The sequence below is a fragment of the Carya illinoinensis genome, chromosome 13, assembly GCF_018687715.1.
Source record: "Carya illinoinensis cultivar Pawnee chromosome 13, C.illinoinensisPawnee_v1, whole genome shotgun sequence".
Taxonomy (NCBI): Eukaryota; Viridiplantae; Streptophyta; class Magnoliopsida; order Fagales; family Juglandaceae; genus Carya; species Carya illinoinensis.
Window position 1 is genome coordinate 2,355,615 of NC_056764.1, and position 23,276 is coordinate 2,378,890.

Genomic DNA, 23,276 nt, shown 5'->3' on the forward strand with positions numbered 1-23,276 from the left:
GGAAATGGGAATATTTTGGATCTCAGCACAATCTTTGCTCGGATCCAATATAAATAAAAATAGGTGTCCGACAATTGTGTTTTAATCAAGTCAAAATTTGGATGAAAAACTTCGTTCCCTCCTCATTTACGGGTTTGAAAACTGGGTATGCTCTTATTACTTGGAATGTTAAGAACGTAAATTAAATTATACAAAGAAACGAGTTAAACAGCATTGCAGAACTGGCCACCGTTTCAACTTTCAACAAAGTAGGAGCTCCACCGGTTACAGTTTGTTACGGTCTTCCGCCTTCATCACATATAATGAAAACTTCAAACAAAAGGTTCCACCTGCCCAGGAAAAAGCTTTGAAAAGTGCAAATGCAATTTATATAACACTTGGTTTCAAGTTCACGATAACTGGACTTTACCTCATATAGTCACCAGCACCCTGGCCAATTTCTATCCATGACATCTTTGTTTAGTATGTTTCCATGAATATAAACTTTGGGTTCTTTAACCTGCAGAAGACATACAAAAGAAAATATTGAGTGTTCAGCATATCAAACCTTTGAAACTGCATGTAATGTTGATTCTCTACCAGTAAAACTGGTGGGAAGCGAGCTTGAAGACGAGCACGTGAGAACCCATTTATGGTGAATAGACACTTGAATCCATCAACAGTCGGATGTTCACTGCAAAGATGGGAACAATAATGAAATTACACATACAAAGAACAACTGAAATTAGTGCATCAATGCATAAAATAAAACAGCTTGTGTTCTTCTCCTATTCACCTCGAAACTGCCCCCATCTAAAAGGATAAAAGAAGAATAATTTCTAAGATTTAGGCTGTTGCAGTCTTTCACCTTGTTGAAGAAGAATACAATCATAGGGTTATGTATTTAGAGTAGGGGGGTTGTTGTGGAATTAGGGAGAAGTGAGAGTAGTCCATCTGGAGTGCATATTGTTCAGCAGGAGGGAACGAAAAGTTAAAAAGAATTTTAGCATAGATGTATATTTTTAACGTATTTTTCCTGTCTAAATGGCTCAGAGTGAGGGCAAAAGGAACATTTCACTAAGCTGAATGCCCACTATTAGGCAGAATGAGTTTGGTGGGTTTGCTTCACGTAGGATGAAGCATGCTCTTTCAATCCCGTTTCTCAGTGTTGAGTAGGAAAAAAATATCTGGCAGCAATTGAGATATGCGCCCAAACACATCTACAAACAGTTTCTCCAAAAACTCAATCCAAGAAATTATTCTTTTTCCACGCTTACATCTTAATAATTGATATCATCCCACTGTGTGTGTGGTATAGTGGTGACCGCTATGCATAGGGCTTAATGCTTAGCTCTGCAAAATATCTCAGGAAGAAAAAAGAAAGGGCAAATTCTCTCTCCTGTGTATGGATGTTTGTGTGTATGACGATCATGCACTCTCTCTCTCTCTCTCTGTATGCAAAATGACTCCATGAATGCGCATTTTTGTGAGTGCACCACGGTTGGATAAGAGTACACCATGGAGTCCAGAAGTACGACTCCTAACCAATACTATTTAGTCCTCTGTGAGCAATAAATTTAGTTCATTTTTGTCAGATGCGGTATATGATGAGGTGTGGGAACGACCACTTCTTAAATAGATACGCCATTGACATTAACTGGCCAATGGCTGCTTTGAGGAATGAGAAAATAAAGAGAGAATGACGGAAACTCACTTTATAAGATAGGTAAAATTTCTGTGGCAAAACTCTTGTAATGGGATCCCTTCTTCTTTAGAATACCTGCGTTACATGGCAGTCAGAGTATAACTTAACATAAACATTGCACTCCATAGACATCATTACATACCCTCAAATAAAACAATCTCAAGCATTGCATGTAACAATAAGCTATGTTTTAGACAAATAAATACATAAAGCATAATGAGGACTGTCTATGTATTTATCGTCAGCAATAGCAAAGATATGGCGCAATCATAATTTTATCTCATTCTTTCATTTGGTTTTCATTTCATGTTTTTCAATTTTTATTTCTGGTCAAAGATTTTATTTTTTCTTTACCAATCTATTTATTCATTTATTGTTGTTGTTTTTTATAATTTCTCCAGAAACTACTACTCTTATTATGATTAATTTATTATTACCTTGGCATGCACCCACCAATCAACAATATCCATATAACAAAAGATGTCACAGAAAAAGAGGCTACATATAATATTTCATTTTACCATTCCTAATGTTTCCACGATGTTCATTGTGAGACAGCTAGAGCTTTGTGGTGTGAAGTTTTCAGTCGAGTAGGGTTAAGTTGGGTAATGCCAGAGTCAGTGGTAGAATTATTGGCCAGTTGGGCGATGCCGGGTGGAGATTCACAAATCAAAGCGTTGTGGAAGATGGTCCATATTTGTATTATGTGGTGTATTGGGCAAGAGCGCAATAAGAGAACATTCGAAGATAAGGAGCGGACAAAAGAGGAGCTTAGTTCTATTTTTTTCAGTACTTTATTCCTGTGGACTCTAGCTATAGACTTTAATGGTTTAAATGTACATGAGTTCCTTGCAACTTCTATAGCGACCTAGATAGGTCTTATCTCTTGTATACCATCTTGTGTACTTGAGCTATGCCTATTATTATTAATACTACCGTTTTACTTATCATAAAAAAAATGTTTCCATGATGTTTTAACCAGAAATTGTGTCAAAGAGGATGTCAAATGGAAATGGTCTAAACTCTAAAGGTGTTATTTTTTTTTTTCAGCAACAAAATCAGACTCAAGCACAATGATTATTTTCCTTGGACTATTTTTTTAAATGCAAACATAGACTGAGTGATACATACAGTTCGTATAAAGAGTAAAACAGCCATCTTAAAGAAATGTCATTATGTTCAGACTGTTGCAATGATTAAGAATATAGTCACAAAATAGAAATCATTGATTAGTTTTGTTCCCAACAAGTCAGTATATTCAACAGCGCATTCCTCCAAAATAGACAACTACTGATCAAAGACTTGATCCATCTGACTAAGAAGTAATACTGTCTACCTCCATGGGAAATCATATTCACAAAAGCGGGATATTCCATTCATGGCCGAAAAGGGATCAATGTGCACCCACTGCTCATTTGTATTGTTAGCAAGACGGCCTGTCAAAACAATCAATGCTCAGTTTTTTCCCCAGAAAAGCATAATCTTCTTGAGAAATTAACTGAGGTAAAAATTGTATAGCCCGGATCTCAGACAACAATACATACCATAATTGCCGACACATCAGATGGTCAAAAGCTAATTTTTTTTGTAAGTATGGTCAAAAACTAATTATTATGGCTTATTTTTAGGGACCGTATTTCCTCCCTTTTCTTTCCTCATTTTTTAAGATATTTAGTATTTCAAAGAGGTAGTGCTTTCTGTCTCTTTAAGAGCTAATTGATTTGGGATCAAAACAAAATTGCAACTTATAAATTTTTAACAATAAGCGCACAGGAATATTAATTTATAGGAGAGAAAAAAGGGGTTAGGAGAGGGAGAGAGAACTTACCAATTTGATGCAAATCTTTCAAAGCATGACCGCCAGGATAATTCTCTAACGATGCCATGAAAGTAATGATGGTAAATCCTACACTGAAAAATGGAAAATTAGTACAAATGCAGAAACTACAACTTTACCCAAATTATTTGTCTACCTTTGAGAGTCAGATTTTCAAAGGCATTCTCAAGCATTCAATTATAAGTTCAAAAATATGATTTCTTATATTAAGCAAGAAAATGTCTTCTTTGACCCAAAATGTTTTTCATCTCTATAGTAGATGTTTTCTATTGTACACTTCCTATGTTCTTGGGTTGAACCCCTCTGTGCACTGAAAAGAATTTTTTTTTTTTTTTCGATAAGTAAACATAGTATATTAATTAAAAGACACTGAAAAGAATTTTCTTATCAAAAAACATAAATAAGAAAGCCCAGTGTAGAAAAATAATTAAATCCTGTACATCAACCTTTCAAATGGGACATCCAAACAAAAATGGTATCTGACACAAGACTTAATGGCTATACATCAACCTTCCTATTCAGTCAGCTCAGAAAAGGAAATGTTTCGAAATTGTTCATAAAAAAAAATTTCTTGATCAGCGTTCATAAAAAAATATAGATGATAGTAGGGGTGCTACCCGCACCATACGGTGCGGGGTAGGCACCCCCCCGCCCCCGCATGGGGCGGATGGGGAAAATCCCCCCCGTCCCCCGCCTCCGGTGTGCGGGGGCGGGGTACCCCGTCCCGCATGACGGGGTACGGGGTGGGGGGGCAGTCCGTCCGGCCCCCCGCAGTGGTCTCGCTCTCTCCCAACTTCAACAGTTACTCCCCCGGAAAACTCGCTGAGATCGCCGCCAGAGTCGTGGAGGAACTTCGCCATGAAGCCGACTCCGACACTAATATCTTTCCCTGGGCTACAGAAAACCCACCTATTTCATCTCGAGTTATCTCAAACGCTGAACCTCCTCAACGACGACAACAAGAAGACATGTCCAATAACAATGGCGAGTACGAGGATGGATACGAGGACGAAGACGACGATTTTGAGTTCGCGTTTGTTTGCAGAGAGCCAGATTCGTCTCCCATCTCAGCCGATGAGATTTTCTGCAACGGCCAGATCAGACCCATCTACCCGATCTTCGACCAGAGCCTACTCGTTAACGATTCCCGTACAAGCACTGATTCTTCAAACACCTCGAAGCTTCGTCGTCTTCCTCTGAGAAGGCTTATGACAGAGGAGCGAGAACGAGAAGAAGCCCGCGAGCCCGCGAGCCATAACAGCCACCGTAGCCCACGGCCACGCCCTTGCGTCGAGAGGCCATAACAGCCACCAACGCCCACGCCACGGTTCTGCGACGCCGTCCTTCCACCAACGCCCACGCCACGGTTCTGCGACGCCGTCCTACGGGGAAATCAACGGCCTCTCCTTTGCTCGGGGCTTCTCCCATGAGTCCCAGCTTAAACTTATATATATATTATATATGATACGGGGCGGGGGAAAAACGGACCGGGGGGGGTCCGTCCCCGTCCCCCGCCCCCGCATGGGTTACAGCTTACGCGCCCCGGCCCTGACGGTGCGGATGCCCCGCCCCGCACTATGCGGGGACGGGGCGAACGGGGCGGGGCAGCGGGTAACGGGGCCCCGCTGCCCACCCCTAGATGATAGACATGCATGGAAGCTATTGGAAATGTGCATTAAACACTACTTATGAGCAAAGATGAATGAATTAACTACATATTAGAGTATCTTTCTGGCCTATACATCCATCTTAGTAGAATTGCATTAATTATGTGCCTTTCAGGGAGAAAGAATGGTTTATCATCCAACCTGATTAATAGTAGTCCCAGCATAATGAAATAAAGCAACTTCCAGAAATTTTTCTTCCTGTTGTTGTAGCTGTAAGAATTTGGGAAACAAAACCACAAAATAAATGAGCAATTGAAAGCATAGAAAGGCTTGAAAATGCACATACATTATTGACAAAATGGCAAGCTTCAGATAAAGGAATATGGAAGTTACACATTGTCTAGTTTTGAGACAATTTTTTTTTTTTTTTTAAATATTGCCCATGCAGCCTTTAGCAATGTTGCATATAGACAGCCAGATGGAAGCCAAAAAGTTCCAGTCATTTCATTGCATGGTTCTATTTTCTTTATTTTCTTCTTTCCAAGCTACAAGTTACTACATTAAAATTGCTAGAAGGGCATATCAAGATGGATAAATGGTGAGATGAAAATGGATGTAAGTTAAAAGAAAACCAACTGAAAACCCCTGATCACAATAAAAGTAACTGACTGACCGATGGTTCAAACCAATGTATATTTAGGCCAAACTCAAAGCTTCATTTATCCATTATAGTTGTCTTTTTTATTCGTCCATTATAATGACAGGCCTAGGGAAGTGACAAAGGTAACATACAAGAAAAACCAACCATGCTATTTTTAGCCACTCAAACACTTTCCTTAAGTGGATAGATCCAAGCACGTAAAAGAAAAGAAGGGGGAATAAAAGTATGAGCTTAGGAAAAAGTTTTAGGGCACGTTTGGGTAATGAGATGAGAAATTCTCAACATTTCTTAGACTTCTCACAATTTCCCTCCCAAACATCACTCAAACACAAAACAACTTTCAATTTCAAATCTTCAATTTTTTCATCTAATCATTACCTAATCATTACAACTTTTACAAACTTCAAAACAAAACACAAAAATCAATACAACTTTTTCAAACTTCAAAACAAAAATAATATTAAAAAATTAAATTCAAACAATTTTTTTAACTTCATAAGATTTTTATTTAACCTTTTCTCTCCTTTCCCAAAATCCAATAAAACATCGTAACTCAAACCATTCACTTTTATTCACAGAATTATGAGATACCCCAAATGTCCAAACAGGCCCCAGACTCTTGCTTCATCTGACTACAGATTTCTAGCAACAGTCCTAAGGAAGCGACAAGGCATCCCAATTTATCTTTCAAAAGGTTAAACAACCTTAAAGGATATTACGAGAATCCGTATACATTGCCAACAAAATACTTCAGAGATTGATGAACATTCAACATTTGCAACATACATTCTAGTAGCTCCAATTGCTGCAGATAAGTTGAAGATTGGAACTGCACTAATAATAAAACGAAGCTCCTGCATCATCAAATAGACATGGTATAATGTGCCTTCTCAAGGATGAAAAATAAATAATTGAATATAAGCCAGACTTTTTTATTAAAAGGAAAAAGAAAATTTTATTAATAATATTGAAAATAGGTGCTTAGATAGGTTTTATCTCTTGTATAACTTCTTGTTTTACTTGGGCTATGCCTATTCATTTTAATAGTATCGTTTACCTATAAAAAAAATATATTGAAAATAGGTGCTGAGTACTGTATATAAGAGAAAGGAAAATTACATTATTTCAATGGCTAATACCTTGTGGGGAAGCTTAGAGTAAAGTATAACAAATGACAAAACTGGAAGCACAAAGGACAGGGCCCTTCTGTCAAGTAACAGCCCAATCTGCAAAAAAGATAGCTTTAGGACCCTACAACCGAAATTTCTTTTACTTATTAAAAAAAAAAAATTATTCTCCTGTATACTTCTGACTAAATTTTGGAGCCAAAACCAAATCTTAACTAATCCCCTTTTAATTCCCAATCAATCCCGAAAATCCTATTGCATGGTCCCTAACATGGCACACTACCTACCATTTATCAACTGGAAAAGAAATCTCTGAAGGACCAAGGTTATGATTCTTGATACTGCCCAAGTATGGCTCATACATGACAGCAACATTGTTTCCATTGTGTTATTTTGCACCAAACCTTCCTTAATCCCAAAACTAGCATTTGGATCAACAAACGTCAATACATACAGCGTTTGGGTCCACCCTTATTTTTTTTTTTTTTTTTTTTGATAGGTAATATGGATTTTATTCATAGTAAATAGGCATTGCCCAAGTACACGGGTAGTATACAAGAGAATAAACCTAAGTACAATCTAAAGCAGAAACAGAACTAAAGAAAAACATTACAGAAGTTGATATCCCTTAAAAGATTATTCGCCCAAAAGTTTAAAGTGTTGAAGAAAAAGTCCCTAAGTTCCATCCTTGTGCGTTCTCGATCTTCAAAACACCTCCCATTTCTCTCAAGCCATAGACACCAGAATAAGCACAGCGGGATCATTCTCCACTCCTCTACACTTCGCCTACTTCCAGCTGCTCCTTGCCAGCAAACCAAAAAATCCACCACTTGAAAGGGCATGACCCAAACGATGCCTAGTTTGACGAATAACTCATTCCACAAAGCCGTAGCCATTTCACAATGAAGAAACAAGTGGTTGACAGATTCACCATCATTTTTACACATGGTGCACCAGTCCAACACATAAAAGCCCCTTTTCCTCAAATTGTCGGTAGTTAAAACTTTCTCAAGCGACACCAACCAGCCAAAAAACGCAACTTTACTGGGCACTTTAGCTTTCCAAATACATTTCCAGGGAAAAGTTATATTGCCAAGGCTAGTTAAGATCTTGTAATAGGATTTCACAGAAAAACTGCTTTTAGAATCATGAGTCCACTGCAGCATATCATCCCTGGTCTGATCAATTTTAGAAGCATAAAGGATAGCATAGAAATCGGCAGCTTCACTCACTTCCCAGTCCTGTAAGGCTCTAGAAAAATCCACATTCCAGTTTAGCATGTTATTAGTGAACAAGTAAGAATCCGCCACAGCAGCCCCTTTACATGTAGCAATCCTGAATAGGCGAGGGAATGCTAATTTAAGAGCTAGATTACCGCACCATACATCATGCCAAAAAGAGATGTTGGATCCCGTCCCCACTTTGAGTTTAGTGTTTCTGACAAAATCCCCCCATCCCATACGAATAGACTTCCATAGACCCACCCCAAAAACCCCTTTTATTTCATTAGTACACCAATTCCCCCAAATCCTTCCATATTTAGCATCAACAATCTGTTTCCACAAAGCAGTATCCTCATTGTTATACCTCCAAAGCCACTTCCCAAGAAGAGCTTTATTAAAAATTTTCAGATTCCGCACACCCAAACCTCCACAAGACACCGGAGTAGTAACCGTCTTCCAATTCACCAAGTGAAGTTTTCTTTCCCCCCCTTTTCCATCCCATAAGAAATTTCTAAAGATCCTCTCAATAAGATTTACCACTCTCATTGGAATAGGAAAAAGAGAGAGGAAATAAGTAGGTAGATTAGACAAGGTGCTTTTAATTAATGTAACTCTGCCCCCTTTGGATAAATAGATCTTTTTCCAGCCAGCTAATCTCCTTTCAATCTTTTCTATCACCCCATCCCAAATGGAGACAGAATTATGGGGAGCCCCCAAAGGTAAACCAAGGTATTTCATAGGTAGAGAAGAAACTTTGCAGCCCATAATATTAGCCAAATCATATATATTGCTGACTGAACCCACTGGAACGATTTCAGATTTATTTAGGTTTACTCTAAGTCCAGAAACAGCTTCAAAACATAGCAATAAAGCTCTCAAGGCCCGAAGATGATCCTGGTTAGCTTCACAGAAAAGTAAAGTGTCATCTGCGAAGAGAAGATGAGAAACAGTAATGCAGCCCCTAGCAGCATCACCCACCTTAAAACCCGCCATATGACCTCCATCAATTGCCGACTCAATCATACGACTCAAAGCGTCAATGACTAAGACAAAGAGAAAAGGAGACAAGGGATCTCCTTGCCTTAAGCCGCGAGAACTACTGAAAAAACCAGCCGGACAGCCATTCACCAAAATAGAAAACTTGGTCGTCGAAATACAATGAGTTATCCAAGAACACCATTTCTCCCCAAAACCAAATTTTTTAAGCAAATAAAGAAGAAAATCCCAATTTACATGGTCAAAAGCTTTTTCCATGTCTAATTTGACTAAGATTCCAGATTGACCTGTCCTTATTCTGTTTTCCAAACACTCATGAGCAATAAGAACCGAATCAAGAATTTGTCTTCCCTTCACGAACGCATTTTGAGGCTTTGTGATAATTTTATCCATAACCATGCTGAGGCGATTGGCTAACACCTTAGAGAGGATCTTATAAACCCCGTTGACCAAGCTGATTGGTCGAAAATCCCTTATTTCAACAGCACCTGCCTTCTTAGGGATAAGGGCTAAAAAAGTAGTATTAAAGCTCTTTTCGAATTTGCTGAAGGAGTAAAATTCTTCAAAGACTTTCATAACATCATCCTTCAAAATATCCCAACAAGCTTGGAAAAAAGCCATGGAGAAACCATCAGGACCCGGAGCTTTATCCTTTGACATGCCCCTAACCACATCTAGCACTTCGTCTTCCTCAAAGGGCCTCTCCAGCCAAGTAGCAGTTTGATTATCTATGGAATCAAAAACCAGCCCCTCTAACTTGGGCCTCCAAGAGTAATCTTCCCGAAAAAGTTTCTCATAAAAATTCGCAATATGCTCTTTTATCTCTTCCTTATCACAAATCACATTATCGTCAACCTGGAGGACTTCTATGGCATTATTTCTGCGATGTGAATTAGCCATTCTATGAAAGAATTTCGTGCATTTGTCTCCTTCCTTGAGCCATAAAATCCTGGATTTTTGCCTCCAAGAGATTTCTTCCATAAGCATTAATTTGTTAATATCCGCCGACACCCTTATCTTCAATTCCTTTTCATCACTAGAAATTGTACCCCTCAACTCCTTTTCCTCCAAATTAGACAACTGTTCCAGCAGGCATAATCTGTTGTTCTTGACATTGCCAAAAGACTCAGCATTCCATTTCTTCAAATCTCTTTTGAGTTCCTTTAATTTTCCTGCCAAGATAAAGCTGGGTGTACCTATAAAGTGATAGGAGGCCCACCATCTTCTAACTCTATCAACGAAACCTTCCTCCTTCAACCACATATTTTCAAATTTAAAGGGTCTTGGGCCACTAGCAATGCCCCCACAGTCCAACAAAATAGGATAATGATCAGAAACAACGCGCTGTAACCTTTTCTGACTTAACTCCGGAAAAGTGGCTTCCCATGATGCTGAAACAAGAAATCTATCGATACGGGACCAAGCCCTTCCGTTTGACCAAGTGAAATCTCCACCCACCATGGGCAAATCAATCAATTGCATGTCTGAAATAAGTTCAGAAAAGTCAAACATGGCTTTAGAAATAATCGAGTCCCCATCTCTCTCACAAGGAAAGCGGGTAATGTTGAAGTCCCCTCCAATGCACCATGGAAGATCCCACCAACTACAAATGCCCGCAATTTCATCCCACAAAGAACTCCTACAAGAATCTAAATTAGGCCCATAGATACCAGCAAAAGCCCATTCAACATCATCAACCACGTTCTTAAAATGGCAAGCCACCAAGAATTCTCCCACATAGTGATTAACCACTTCCACTACCCTTCGATCCCACATAACAATGATACCTCCGGAGGCTCCGTTAGAGACTAACTCAACCCAGCCCACATAGTTACAATTCCATAAATTATGAATCACCGAATGGCTAACCGCTTTCAGTTTAGTTTCTTGAAAACAATAAACATCAGCCTTCCACTGCCTTAACATATTTTTCACCCGAAGACGCTTTCTAAAGTCGTTCAACCCCCGAACATTCCAAGAAATAATTTTAGGTTTCATAAAGAATATTAACAGCCCTCTCCTTACCTTTATCTCTAAAGGTACTCCCACCCTTGGAATTGTAATTAACCGTGCATTCCAACCTCTTGAGCTCCCTTTCCTTCTTAATTGCAGACCTTGCCAGGGCAGGATGCCCAGCTTCAATAGCCGTGAGAAGAGCTCTGAATTGCTCTTCATAACCCTCGCAAGAAATACCAAGAAAACTACTAAGGTCTTCTGCCTTTCTTACAACCCAATCAGAAGGATTACTAGACCAATCAATACCAGGACCAAAAGAGCATAAAGGAGCTATTTCAAGGTCTTCAACGGAGTCTGATAATTCACCAACTTCACCTAAAGTAGAAACATCCCCACCTAATACCAATTGCAGTTCGGAATTAGAAAGTATGGAGCAAGGAATCCGTGTATATACAGACCCTATTTCTCCCTCGGTAACGGCATCAGTAGCTTCAACAGCATCCCCATCTGTTGAAACAAAAGTGGACTTCACAATCCCCACCTCCAGAGTAGATCTCGACTCCCCTGAGAAAATGCCAGCCTCTTCCTCTTCATTCGAATCTGCCTGTACCTCTAGCTGTTCCTCAGAGACAGCCTCCCAACTCGCTAGCGCCAAACAGGGATGGTCACCCGAACCTATCGGCAAGTTCTGTGAAGACAGAAGTGTAGCCGAGGCGTTATTTTCCACTTCGGGACCCTGCTGCTCGAATCGAGATTCAGGAACCCTACTAACTGTAGGGGTTTGGGACGCCGGAAAGTCTCCCGAGGGTTCGCCTGGAACCGCCGGCGACGTCTGTGTCAGAGAAGAGGCCGGAGCAGCCATCGGGTCACCTGGTGCCGGACTGAGGTTTGGAGAGGCCGAAATATCGGCCTGTCTGAGAGTCGGCTTGACAGGAGTAGCCCGTACCAGAGGTACGGGGCTTGTAGATGGGCTCGCAGCCCGTGGATTTGGGGTGGGTCCACCCTTATTGATGATAGGAAACCTTAATATTTACATTATATAAACTATAAGGCACCATCCAAATGAAACTAAGTAACCATTTTCAGCAGTGAAAACATAATGCCAAGTAGCACCATAACAAATACATAAGGGAAAACCTAGCATGATAACATCTTGTACTTTTACAATAGTCGCCAAACTCACCAGAAACAGAGGATATGCAACAAGCAATGAGCGTGGGAGCGCTGAAGTGAAGTACCAGTGAAAGGGATGTGTCTAACAAAACAAGATGTTAAGGAATACAGATAGTGTAAAATTCATAAAATAATAATCTCAAGCATTAGTAAATAATAAGATTCCACTAGCTTACGAAAGAAAACATCAGATGAGACTCCTCTATGAGTAGACATAAAAAAGGAGCTATAAAAGAAACGATCGCACTACCACACTTAGTCACTTCAGTATACAAGCGGGATTAGTCTTTTATTCTCATTAACCAGTATACAGAATGACTGCAAGCAAAGCTGACTCAGCATTGCCTAAATGTAATGCAAGTGCATATAGCAAGTTGCAAACAGATAACTAGCTTACCCGCATGTATATGCTTATGAGGATCTAAAAGAGATAAATAATAAATAAAAATAAATCACATAAATAGAGGATGTAATTCAATATTTTCTATAGAATATCAATTGTGCAACAGATCATATATGTAATTGAAAAATGCTTCGAAGAAGGATACGCCCCACTCAGAACTTCGATTCAGAACAGAATTGAACCAAAAAACTTCAAATTCAGGCCACAGTATCCTCTTCCACATAATTGAATCAACAAAGATGGTAAGACCTGTGCTGAGGAGAATTTAAATCCTAGATATTAGTTCAGGAGCTGTCATCATGTAGAAAATACCATTAAGATGTAATAAAAATGTGTATATATACACAACATTAAAAGAAAAAGATGATCAATTAACCAACCTATGCACAAAAGAGCCATCCCAATGCAGCGCTTTAATGCCTTCCATAGTGAAATTGACTTGGTCTGTCATTGATACTATTAAATTCTCATGTATATCATTTCGTTTTTGGAATGGAAAATTCTCATGTATATCATATAAGTGCTGAAAAGAATGCACGAGTCTATCTTGGAGATAGTGGAGATGAAGGCTTAGGAAAGCTACATGTGATGGGGTTTTGGCATGGTCCAGTTTCTTGGATCCATTAGATATGGGACATGTGTCCTATAAAAAGAAATCAGGGACACATGTTCCTCATCCAAGCGAGTTCAATTCCAGCCTTGCCCTATGTGAGAGTGACTCTTCTCCTTGACACTCAAAGAAATAAGCTCAAGCTAGGAAGTTATGATGTGCCAACTGGGGACTTCCTATAATTATATTTTCTATTAAGCTGAAGTCTGGTAGTTTGTGTTGATTTCTTTTAAGGATTCTACTTAGTTGTGTCAGCCAAAAACATAACAAAAGAGTTATTCTTTGGTAAACTAAATTCATCCAAAACTTGTGGCATACAATGCAAAGCATGCTGTTGATGCATCACACATTTTGGTCTATAGTCTATTATGTTCCTACATTATCGCATGTCTTTTAATTGAGTTGCCTTCTTTGGTAACTGGTAGATAGAAGTTTTAGAGCTTTGAATGTCATAGTACTTATGCTACAGAAGTATCAACAGTTTCCATGTTAAGAATCTTGAAGTAGGAGAGTTGAAGCCTGCTATTGTGGAGGGCAACATTATAAAATCATAGAAATCTAGATACGCCTAGCATCATCACTTTAATAGTCCTTGAGCACCTTGATATGCCTGCTAGCATATTCTGTTTCTGGTTTGCTCCTCTCATTGGATAATATAAGCAGTTCTAACTCTAAGTAGGAATGACACTTGGATCTCCCCCCCCCCCCCCCCCCCCCCCCCCCCCCAAAAAAAAATAATAATAATTCTCATGCATTCCTCTTTTATATATTTGCATACCATTTGTTAAATAAGGATTTTGATTTATATTGTTCAACCCAGTTCCTTCTCAGTACTTTTGCAATAAATTATAATGACAAGAGTATCAACCTGGAAATGATGAACAGGGACAGTAAAATATATGAAACTTTGAATCACAATGTGAGCAGATCCTACAGTGACAATACAAGAGAAAGGGGGCCAAAAAATAAAACAATTGATATGACAAGCAACCTACCAACAGAAGCATCAGTCCAAGAGGGCCAAGAAGTAACAGCATGTCACATCTAAAGATGATCGTAGCAAAAATCTGTTATAATTGAAAAAACAGAGAGCTGTAAAAATATCTCGGCAAAAGCCACCCATGCAATTACTAAAATAATAAAAGATTATATGAATAAGGAATAACAGCAAACATATTGAATTACAGATTGACCTGGGAAAGCATAAGTATCAGTATCCCAGAGAAAAAAGTCCCATTCATAGTTCAATAACATTTTTTTTTATAAGTAAGAAATATTTATTAATCCACGTAATTAGGCATAGCCTAGGTACACAGGAAGTATACCATTCATAGTTCAATAACATATGCCCAATCATAAACAACTAAATGCATAAGTAGATACATAGGCAAATAAAACACTTACCAAACAATTTAATGCAGCATAAAAGTTCCCCTTCAACCAATGTCCATAAGCCAAATTAACTAAAACATATAGGAAAAGAAAATCAGTGCCCGCTGCCATAAGATAATTTGTTAATGAGCAAACTTATAAAAAAAAATCACAGCAAGAAGTGATTACCTGCACCAAAAGCTAGTATATTAGGAAGAGGACGGGTACAGTAGAACAGCAAGTGAAACTGGAGTGCAGTTAGTATTACGAGGAATGCTTCTACATGATTTCCAAACTTATCTCTAACCTGCTCAAAAAGAAAACTAACTTTTCAACCTAGATCCATGAAAGATTAAATACTAAGAGGCCAATACTTTACGGAGAAAATTGATTTACAAATCCAAAATAATGTTTTGCATCTTTCATATCTTTCTAAGAACAAGCAGAGTCAGTTACACATTTCTCTAGGCAACAATTTTGATTACAAATATCTGGGTAATAATGGGGTTCAACGATAATTTTTTTTCTGATAAGTAAGATGATCTCACTTTGTATACTTTCTGTGTACTTGGACATTGCCTAGTTTCATTCTATTCAATAAAGATTATTACTTATAAAAAAAAAAAAAAAAAAAAAAGTAAGACAATCTCTATTGAGAATAAGAAAAAGAGCATAAGCGGAAATTATTGATTGAAAGATCAGAATTTAAGGTGGCATGATATCAGATTAAGCCAGATCCTTAAAAACCTTTGGCAAGGGTTCGCCCTGATGGTTCATGGATTTTCTTGTCGCCTCTTTTTATAATTAAATAGTTTTTTTTTTTTTATAAGTAAGAAGTATATCAATAAAAGAATAGGCAAAAGCCACGTTCAGTACAATTTTTAATTGACTAGTTTTTATTCTATATTTGTAGATACCACTATCAATAGTTATGGAATCACATTATTTTGGCTGCAAAAACATGCATCCTAAACTCAACCTTGTTTATGAGATATCCTGGCCAAGAAAGTTGGCCATGACTTTGGTTTTAAGATAGTCGATAAAGCTAATCAAGAACATGCAGCATCAAGCTCTTATTTCCAATCAAGATTTAGAAAGGTAGATGTTGGGTCCTCATGCAAGCTCATAGCAGCATTCCAGGCACAAGAACATGCAAATAAAACCAGTTGCTCGAGAAGGAAAAACATCAAGAAGAAGGAGCTTACCTGAAGACGGAAAAATCGTAGCATACTTAATATGATGCACCCTAATGCCATACGAACTAGACAACAGTAGAAATAGATTAGCTTACTTCAAGGGGTAATAAATATAAGAGGCAAAATAACGATAAGTTAAATACTGATTCATATGAAATTACCATAAAAAATTATATATGTTCACACTGAAGTCCACTTTTTGAATCCTTGAAAAGGAAAGGGACAAAATGCGCTGCTAATATTACAACTTAAATATGGTTTTTTATGACATGGAATCTCAACAAGGCAAGACCCTTCAAACCCACCTATGAGGAGCAGATCTCAGATACACAACCCCATCCATCAGAACTGTGTATTAGTTAATTCAGGGGAACTCCTAGTACAGAATCTGTGTGGTGCATTTGGATGGAAAGGAATGAGTGGTGTTTTAATGACAGAGGGGTCTCTCGAACAAATCTGGAATTTTTTTGTACACTCTTTGTTGTTTTGGTTTTCAGCATTAGTGAATAACGGATCATCCATTCATGATTTCTGATGTTGTTTTCAGTATCCTAGAATGTATTTAGGTGTTTTCTTTTGTATACTTCCTATGTACATGGGCTTCGCCTATACATTCGTCTATAATAAAATCTCTTATTACTTATAAAATAAATAACTCCTAGTACAGAATCGAACCCAAGATGTCTAAGTGTACAACTCATCCCAAGCTTACCGTTTGACCACCGGGCTGCACGCTGATGGGTAAATTAAGTATATCAAAGTTACAAGCCATGGAGACCACCAATTGGTCCACATGGTTTCAAAGGCAGGCTCAAAGGGAATTAGAGTCAAAACATTGTCATACAAGAGTCATTGAGCTTCTAGATGTAGTTTCCTGCTATAGATCCAACAGAAACTATCTGTCTTCAGAGGGCAACAGTTATAGGGAAACTATCATATTTCTTTGTGAACAACAAATAAAAGAGGGTCACATTTTCCTTGCAAACTACTTGCAATAACTAGTCCATACATTTATTAGATAAAAGTCAAAAGTACCAATCCATTATGGAGACAAAGGAGTTTGGTTCTTAACTGAGTTCTTGTGCTCGACTCCCATAACTAACAAGCCTTCTAGGCATAACAAAAAAATTGTACACCTATTCTGGATCTGTATGTACACATCAAAACTAATAAGCCTTCTACTATTTGCTGTAAAATAGTTTATTTAAGAAATTTTTAGTAAATCCTTCTGTATTGGACCAATATATTCAGTTTACAACAGAGAAATTCTTCATAAAAGATTTATATTTTAGAGTCAAAACCACTTGTAACTACAGTAGACCCTTTTTCAATCACACACCTACAAAGAAGCATAAAGGAAGTGCTGAAATTAAAATTAAAAAGAAAAAGATTCCGCAAATTTCATGTTACGGATGGTGCAGCACCTCAACAGAACCAACCTTCACTCCAATCTAAGAAAAGTAAATTCATATGATTATGCCCAAGTATTCAAAGAACTCACCTGCAAAAAGACCATAAATCTTTGGCAAGTGCAGCAATTTCATTGCCAATATAAGTGGAGATGCCAAAATTGATACAAGCAAGGCTCCTACGAGAATGACAATATTTTGTAAGGAGTTAATTTAAGGCTCTTAGAACACTTGACCTACTAGAGGAAATAATTTAATCTTCATTCAACTATTTCATATAGTTAGAAAAAATACATTCAAATTGTAGTATGTTGACCCTAACGGAATGAATAAGCACTAACCCTAACCATAGAAGAATTGAATATTACCAATAAAAGTGCGAGGAACCACCCCAGGGAACTCCAAATGATCATACTGATTATGGAAACAAGGATCCAAACTAAACAGTTAGATCAAAAGCAGAATTCTCAGCTTAATAGAATATGCAAAAGATATTGAAGATACAGACAAGTAAAACTTACATTATCCAAGTGATGTCGATAATAAAGAATATCATGCATAGCCTGGGTAAATAAAAGATGAAAAAATCATTTTAAAAAAAAAAAAAATTATTAAAAAATAAAAAATTATGACATGCAATAAGAAGTTGATTCTGAAATGATGAAAACAGAATGTCGAGAATACAGTCTCAGAATCTTCAAGTCCTCTATGTGGAATCAAACGGTTCAAGTTATGTCCGGTTTAAGGCCTATTCGGTAGACTCGAGTTAAGGTTCTTGTTCTGTCTGGCATAAAATATCAAATCATCTCTGCCACATAGTTGAATAATATTGAACATGCCACATAGTTTAATAATATTGAACAAAGTATAGGGTTCTCACTCAGGTCCCAAACACTAAGGAAGAAAAAATTTAAGGTTCAATGTTCGAAACGAATTAGGACATAAATCGTATATCATAGTTAAAATTGATGAGTGTCCAGTTTTCTCTTTTGCTCTCAGTTTACCGTTTATACAGATTTGATGGGTAAAGCTATCATTGAAATCCCTTTAAACTTAACTTCCCACACACAAGTGCGAGAAAGTAGAGTTAATCGCCAACCAAAAGCCAGGGCGCTTAATCCCGCAAGTCAAGCAAGTTTCTGCAGTATAACACTCGAAATTTTATTTATTTATTTGATACTCCTAGTCCTTTTTCTTGGAAATTTAACAAGAAGCAAGTGAAGCTTATTTTCGCTTGAAATCAAAAAACAAAACAACTAGTGAAAAGAATACCTGAACATTGAAGCTTTCTTCAACCTTAGTGTACGGAATCATGATAACGTAGAACGCAGCAATGGATCCCAACAGCAAATCGTAACCGTAACGCTCCAGAAATGTTGAAGATTTTGGAGCCATTGTCACAGCACAGCGAGAGAGACAAGCAGACGGACGGACGAAGAGAGGTAGTCCAGTGGCACAAAGGAGCACTTAATTGGGCCACCAAGTGTAGCAATGTTGTTTATGGGGTGGGCTATTGGGCTTCCAATTACGTATTTTGTTTAGAGAAAGCCCATTCTAGAATCCATTTTGCTGAGGCTCATATGATATAACCTATAACCTCAAGTTTATCTCGTCTCCACCAACAAATCAGTATGATAATATCGTAGTGTTTAAGCTGGGCTGCACAAACGGGCCCGAATCCTGATCCGTCTGCTTCAATCGCCTTATCCTTGAAAATAATTGGATGATTTTTCACCTACCATCCCATTCATATATATGTGATAGATTTTTAGGTCAGGAATCTTATATATAATAGTAAAGTATACAAATATCGTATAATTATTTTAAAAGATATATATAATTTATTATTATAAAAATAATTTTCTTTTTATGTGATTTTTATATTTATTTTTTTTTTAAATAATTGTACAGCGCTTGTACACTCACGATTGTAACTTTTATTTCTCTTTTTAGATAAAATAATGTTAGATATAAATCTCTGATATACATATATTATTTTTAAAAAAATAAGATTACAAAACATAGACGAGAGACAAAGGGGTTAAAATTCTGTCCTAGTTAATATATGAAAAGTACTATATATATTTTTTAAAAGACAAAAGGTAAGATTTTAAATGTTAAAGTAAAAAGATTTCAAATTCTAAATCCATTTAGGATTTTCATGTCTTCCCCACTTGAATTTTTTTTTTTTTTTTTTTAATTTTTTTGCAGCTAGCTAGGCGTTGTAGCTCAGTACCTCACCAATGCCATGCCACCTTTATGCATATTGTTGCCAACATCAATAATATTGTTTGAATTCTCCTTTTCTCGTATCTATTAATTTGTTCTCTTCGAGTCTCTTTCTATGGGGAGGGGAACGTGCAAACCTTGGCTGTATATAATGGTTTAGAAATCTAGCTAGCTAGTTTCAGCAGGTACCCATAGTTTCAGCTCTATGGTCTCTAGAAATCTAGGGCAAATGGCAGGTACCCATGGTTTCAGCTGCTCTATTTTCTCTAGAAATACATGATGATGTACACAATGGTTTAGAAATCTAGCTAGTTTTTAGTTGTACAAATAAAATAATATCAAGCGTTTTGTAAACTCTGTTTGTTTACCTAAAAACCTCATCATCCCCATACATATCTAAAAATTGTATCCCATATATATTTAGACATTTTTTAGAAAATCTTACGTACGTACACGTACGTACCTTCAAAACCCTAAACTTAGGTTGACAAACAGAGATCACTTTCAGTGGAAACGTACGTGTTTTATCTAAGATCACCGGCCGACAATTTGAAAACCTAATTAATTATAAGTTACCCTGAATGTTATAAACTGTGTTCATGGAACGTACGGATTCTGAATGTTGCGAGTGCACGTTGGTGTGAATTATATTATTCATTCAAACAAATCGTTTTAGCCACGACTTTACGTATATAGTAACGTATATAGACGTAATTGGTCCAAATTCATTAAACTAAACCAGAAGGAAAAAAAAAAATTAAAAAGAAAAAGTGCCTGCGTATCCCATTAATATTAACATATGTAAAGGTGAAATTCTTCTTTCTCGGGCGATCGGCATTAATTTGAAAATTATTAATTAATTCGAAAATAATTAATTATTGTTTCAAAATATATATTAATAAAAGAAACTTTTGAAAATAATTAATATATAATAATAAAAATAAAGATAAGGCCGGGAGTACATGGGGGTAGTAAGACAAAGTGGAACCCACCAAATATCTGATGCCTCACTCTATCATCATGAGATTTGGAAGTCTTTAGAAATTGATTGAAAGGCCATGATTGCTGCATGGAATTCAGCATATATATGCGTTCCGCCATTGGCCTCTCTCTCTCTCTTATTGCTTCAAATTGTGATCTTTTTAGAGTATTATTTATGACACTTTTGAACTTTGAATACAGAAATCATGAAGATGTCGGATCCGTAGGTAAACTTACTTTTTCCAGCTTGTTGCTAAGTGTTTAGGGATTGTTTGGTAGTAGTAATTAATAATTCTCACGATGTTGCTTCAATTTATGGATCAATATACAGGTCGAATTCATCAGTACTGCAGTACTTTCACTTTTTAAGGCTCCAATGGCACAACAACTCTTTCATTCATTCCATTGTGCCACTCATCATGGAAACAGACACACTAACATATATAGGTTTCTCTCTCTCTCGATCTCGTGTACTACTCATCTCTCCATCCATTGAAATTGGAGATCAAGCAGTACGTGTGTGTGCACATGAGAATAATTACTTACGTAGAACCACTTTATTATATATTATATGCAGGAGTACAATATCGTATTTCAAAACCCTAAAATCCTCCCCGGCCAGTACTTATAATTGACTACAAACATCTGATCGATCTCTTTCTGCAGGCCTTAGATCGGAGTACTGCTAGCTAGTACTGCTACACGTAATTGGTTAATTAGTAGTAGTATATAGTGAAATTACTTACAATCATTGAGAAAATCTAAGTACGTTTTCCGATCCCCTTGGATTTGAAAAATTCCCATCCAGCCGTGCCTCACTAGCCAATAATAAGACAGCTTATACATACATAGATCTATTTTTTTTACTTTTTTTTTAGGAAAATGAATTTTAAATATCATGCAAAACGCAACGTATCCATATGATCACATAGATCAGATAAATCATCAGTTTTAATTTCACCAACGCGCACGATATAATAGTTTCTAGAAATTGTATGCATATAAATTAAAAATCCAAGCATTAAACGTGGGGATCGGAGAGGATGCCCTCTAGACTAGAGTCTTTATCAGTTGAGCCAACTCTTGAAAATCGCATATATATACATTTATACCTTTTTTAATTAAAGTTATTATTGTTATCATTACCAGAGCTTATTAATTGGATTAATTATTTCCATTCAATAATAGTACTTTGCCTTTATGGTATATATTCAACTTTGTTGTGGTCAGTATTGATTGAAACGCATTATTTTGGTAGAATGTATGACCTAGTATCATGTGACACACACAATTCATTATGCATTGGGGGGTTGCATGTCAATGATTTTGAGGACAATAAGAATATTCTACGAGCTGATTATTTAGTACTCAACAGTGCAAAGAACTGTGCCTCGACCCAAAGAACAAGATATATAATATCGAACAAATTAATAGCACTATTTACAGCTTTTCAGAATATAAATTGGCAGCTTGACGGAACAAGCTGAATGGGTAGCTGATTATAAATGGCATAAAACTTCAGCATATATTAATCAATTTTCTTCAAATCATATTGTGATCAGCCTAAGATGGCTCTATATATATATATATATATATATATATAGACATGACAAGCTAATTAATTAGGTACTGATCTAGCTAGGCGCGCATGATATATATTTTGCTAAAATGAGATATCAGATCATTATCAAAAGATGTTTTAGATAAATTCTTACAAGCTAGTAAGCATCAAATCGCCCCTAGCTATATATATATATATATATATATATATTATGATCTTCACTAGCCATGAAGATGATCTATATATTGCAAATACAGTCATATGGCATTAATTCGTGTGTAGCGTGAGCTAGGCCGGTAGGAGTTCAAATCATGATCCAAAATGGATATATATTTACAGGTATATATAGTTAGATCATGTAATGGTTACCGATGCGTTATATTCATCTGTATCAGGTCCTAGCTAGTTTTTTATCTAGTTTCTGGCCATGATTAATTGGCTTCATGATTATCTTCATATATAAAGCAATCAAACTTTGAACTTGGCTATCATTTTACTCATTATATAGAGACAAAACCGTAAAAGATTCAATATCTAATCATCTATATATGAAGTCTCAGATCTTCCAAGGATAGTATATAAAATGGCGGAAGCGCTCTGCATGCATCATTATTATCATCAAATGATGATTAACGTAACGTAGGGGTACTTGTGCATGGGATCGGTTTGGGTTCTTGGTCTTTCATGGAGACCTAATTAATTAATTTTCAATCCAGCGCCCCGACCTGATCATCATTGGTTTCATAAATCATCAAACAGAATCAAACCAATTTAATTAACAAATTACAAACAAATGCAAGCTGGGATATTCAAAGCAATCTGTCAATCCCATAAATTAACCAACAGCAAAACCTTCGGGCGTTTGGGTTCCTTATTATTTGCCCCGCGTACCGCAGGAACAAAAATGGTTTTGAAAGCTTCGTCAAAGGATGCAGGTAGCTGGAGATCATGCATAGATCAGTACTTAATAAGTACTTAAGAAAAGTTACTCTTAATGCACTGATACTGTTTACAACATTTTAGATTACTGCTTTAATTTCCTCCTGAAAGCATGAAAATTGGAACAATAATATATATATTTATATATAATATATATTATAAGGTAAACTACTGCAAAACATGATTTTGATAAGTAAATGTTAATTAGCCAGCTAGGTGTATATTTATTATATTGCAAAAAGTAAAAATCATAAATATTTTAATTTACTCGTATCATCATGAACAAGGTTATTGTACTAATTTTAGCAGGATA

The 23,276-nt window shown here is 36.9% G+C and overlaps 1 protein-coding gene across 2 annotated transcripts; it reads right to left on the reverse strand.

Moving 5' to 3' along the window:
• Positions 1 to 22: 22 nt before the first annotated feature.
• Positions 23 to 18,718, reverse strand: LOC122292695 (dol-P-Man:Man(7)GlcNAc(2)-PP-Dol alpha-1,6-mannosyltransferase). Of its 2 annotated transcripts, XM_043101172.1 has the most exons (20): positions 18,526 to 18,717; positions 17,775 to 17,816; positions 17,622 to 17,667; positions 17,346 to 17,432; positions 15,854 to 15,909; positions 14,838 to 14,955; positions 14,682 to 14,740; positions 14,273 to 14,344; positions 13,048 to 13,111; positions 12,813 to 12,916; positions 12,275 to 12,346; positions 6,929 to 7,015; positions 6,576 to 6,643; positions 5,330 to 5,398; positions 3,513 to 3,595; positions 3,021 to 3,120; positions 1,694 to 1,759; positions 580 to 673; positions 410 to 499; positions 23 to 329 (listed from the first exon to the last, which is right to left on the reverse strand). In XM_043101172.1, the coding sequence occupies exons 1-19, from the start codon at positions 18,646 to 18,648 to the stop codon at positions 419 to 421; spliced, it is 1,491 nt and encodes a 496-aa protein (XP_042957106.1). In that variant the 5' UTR covers positions 18,649 to 18,717; the 3' UTR covers positions 23 to 329; positions 410 to 418. The 2 variants fall into 2 exon arrangements, with proteins under 2 accessions (XP_042957106.1, XP_042957107.1); XM_043101173.1 differs by lacking the exon at positions 6,929 to 7,015 and having other exon boundaries at positions 18,526 to 18,718.
• Positions 18,719 to 23,276: the final 4,558 nt, after the last annotated feature.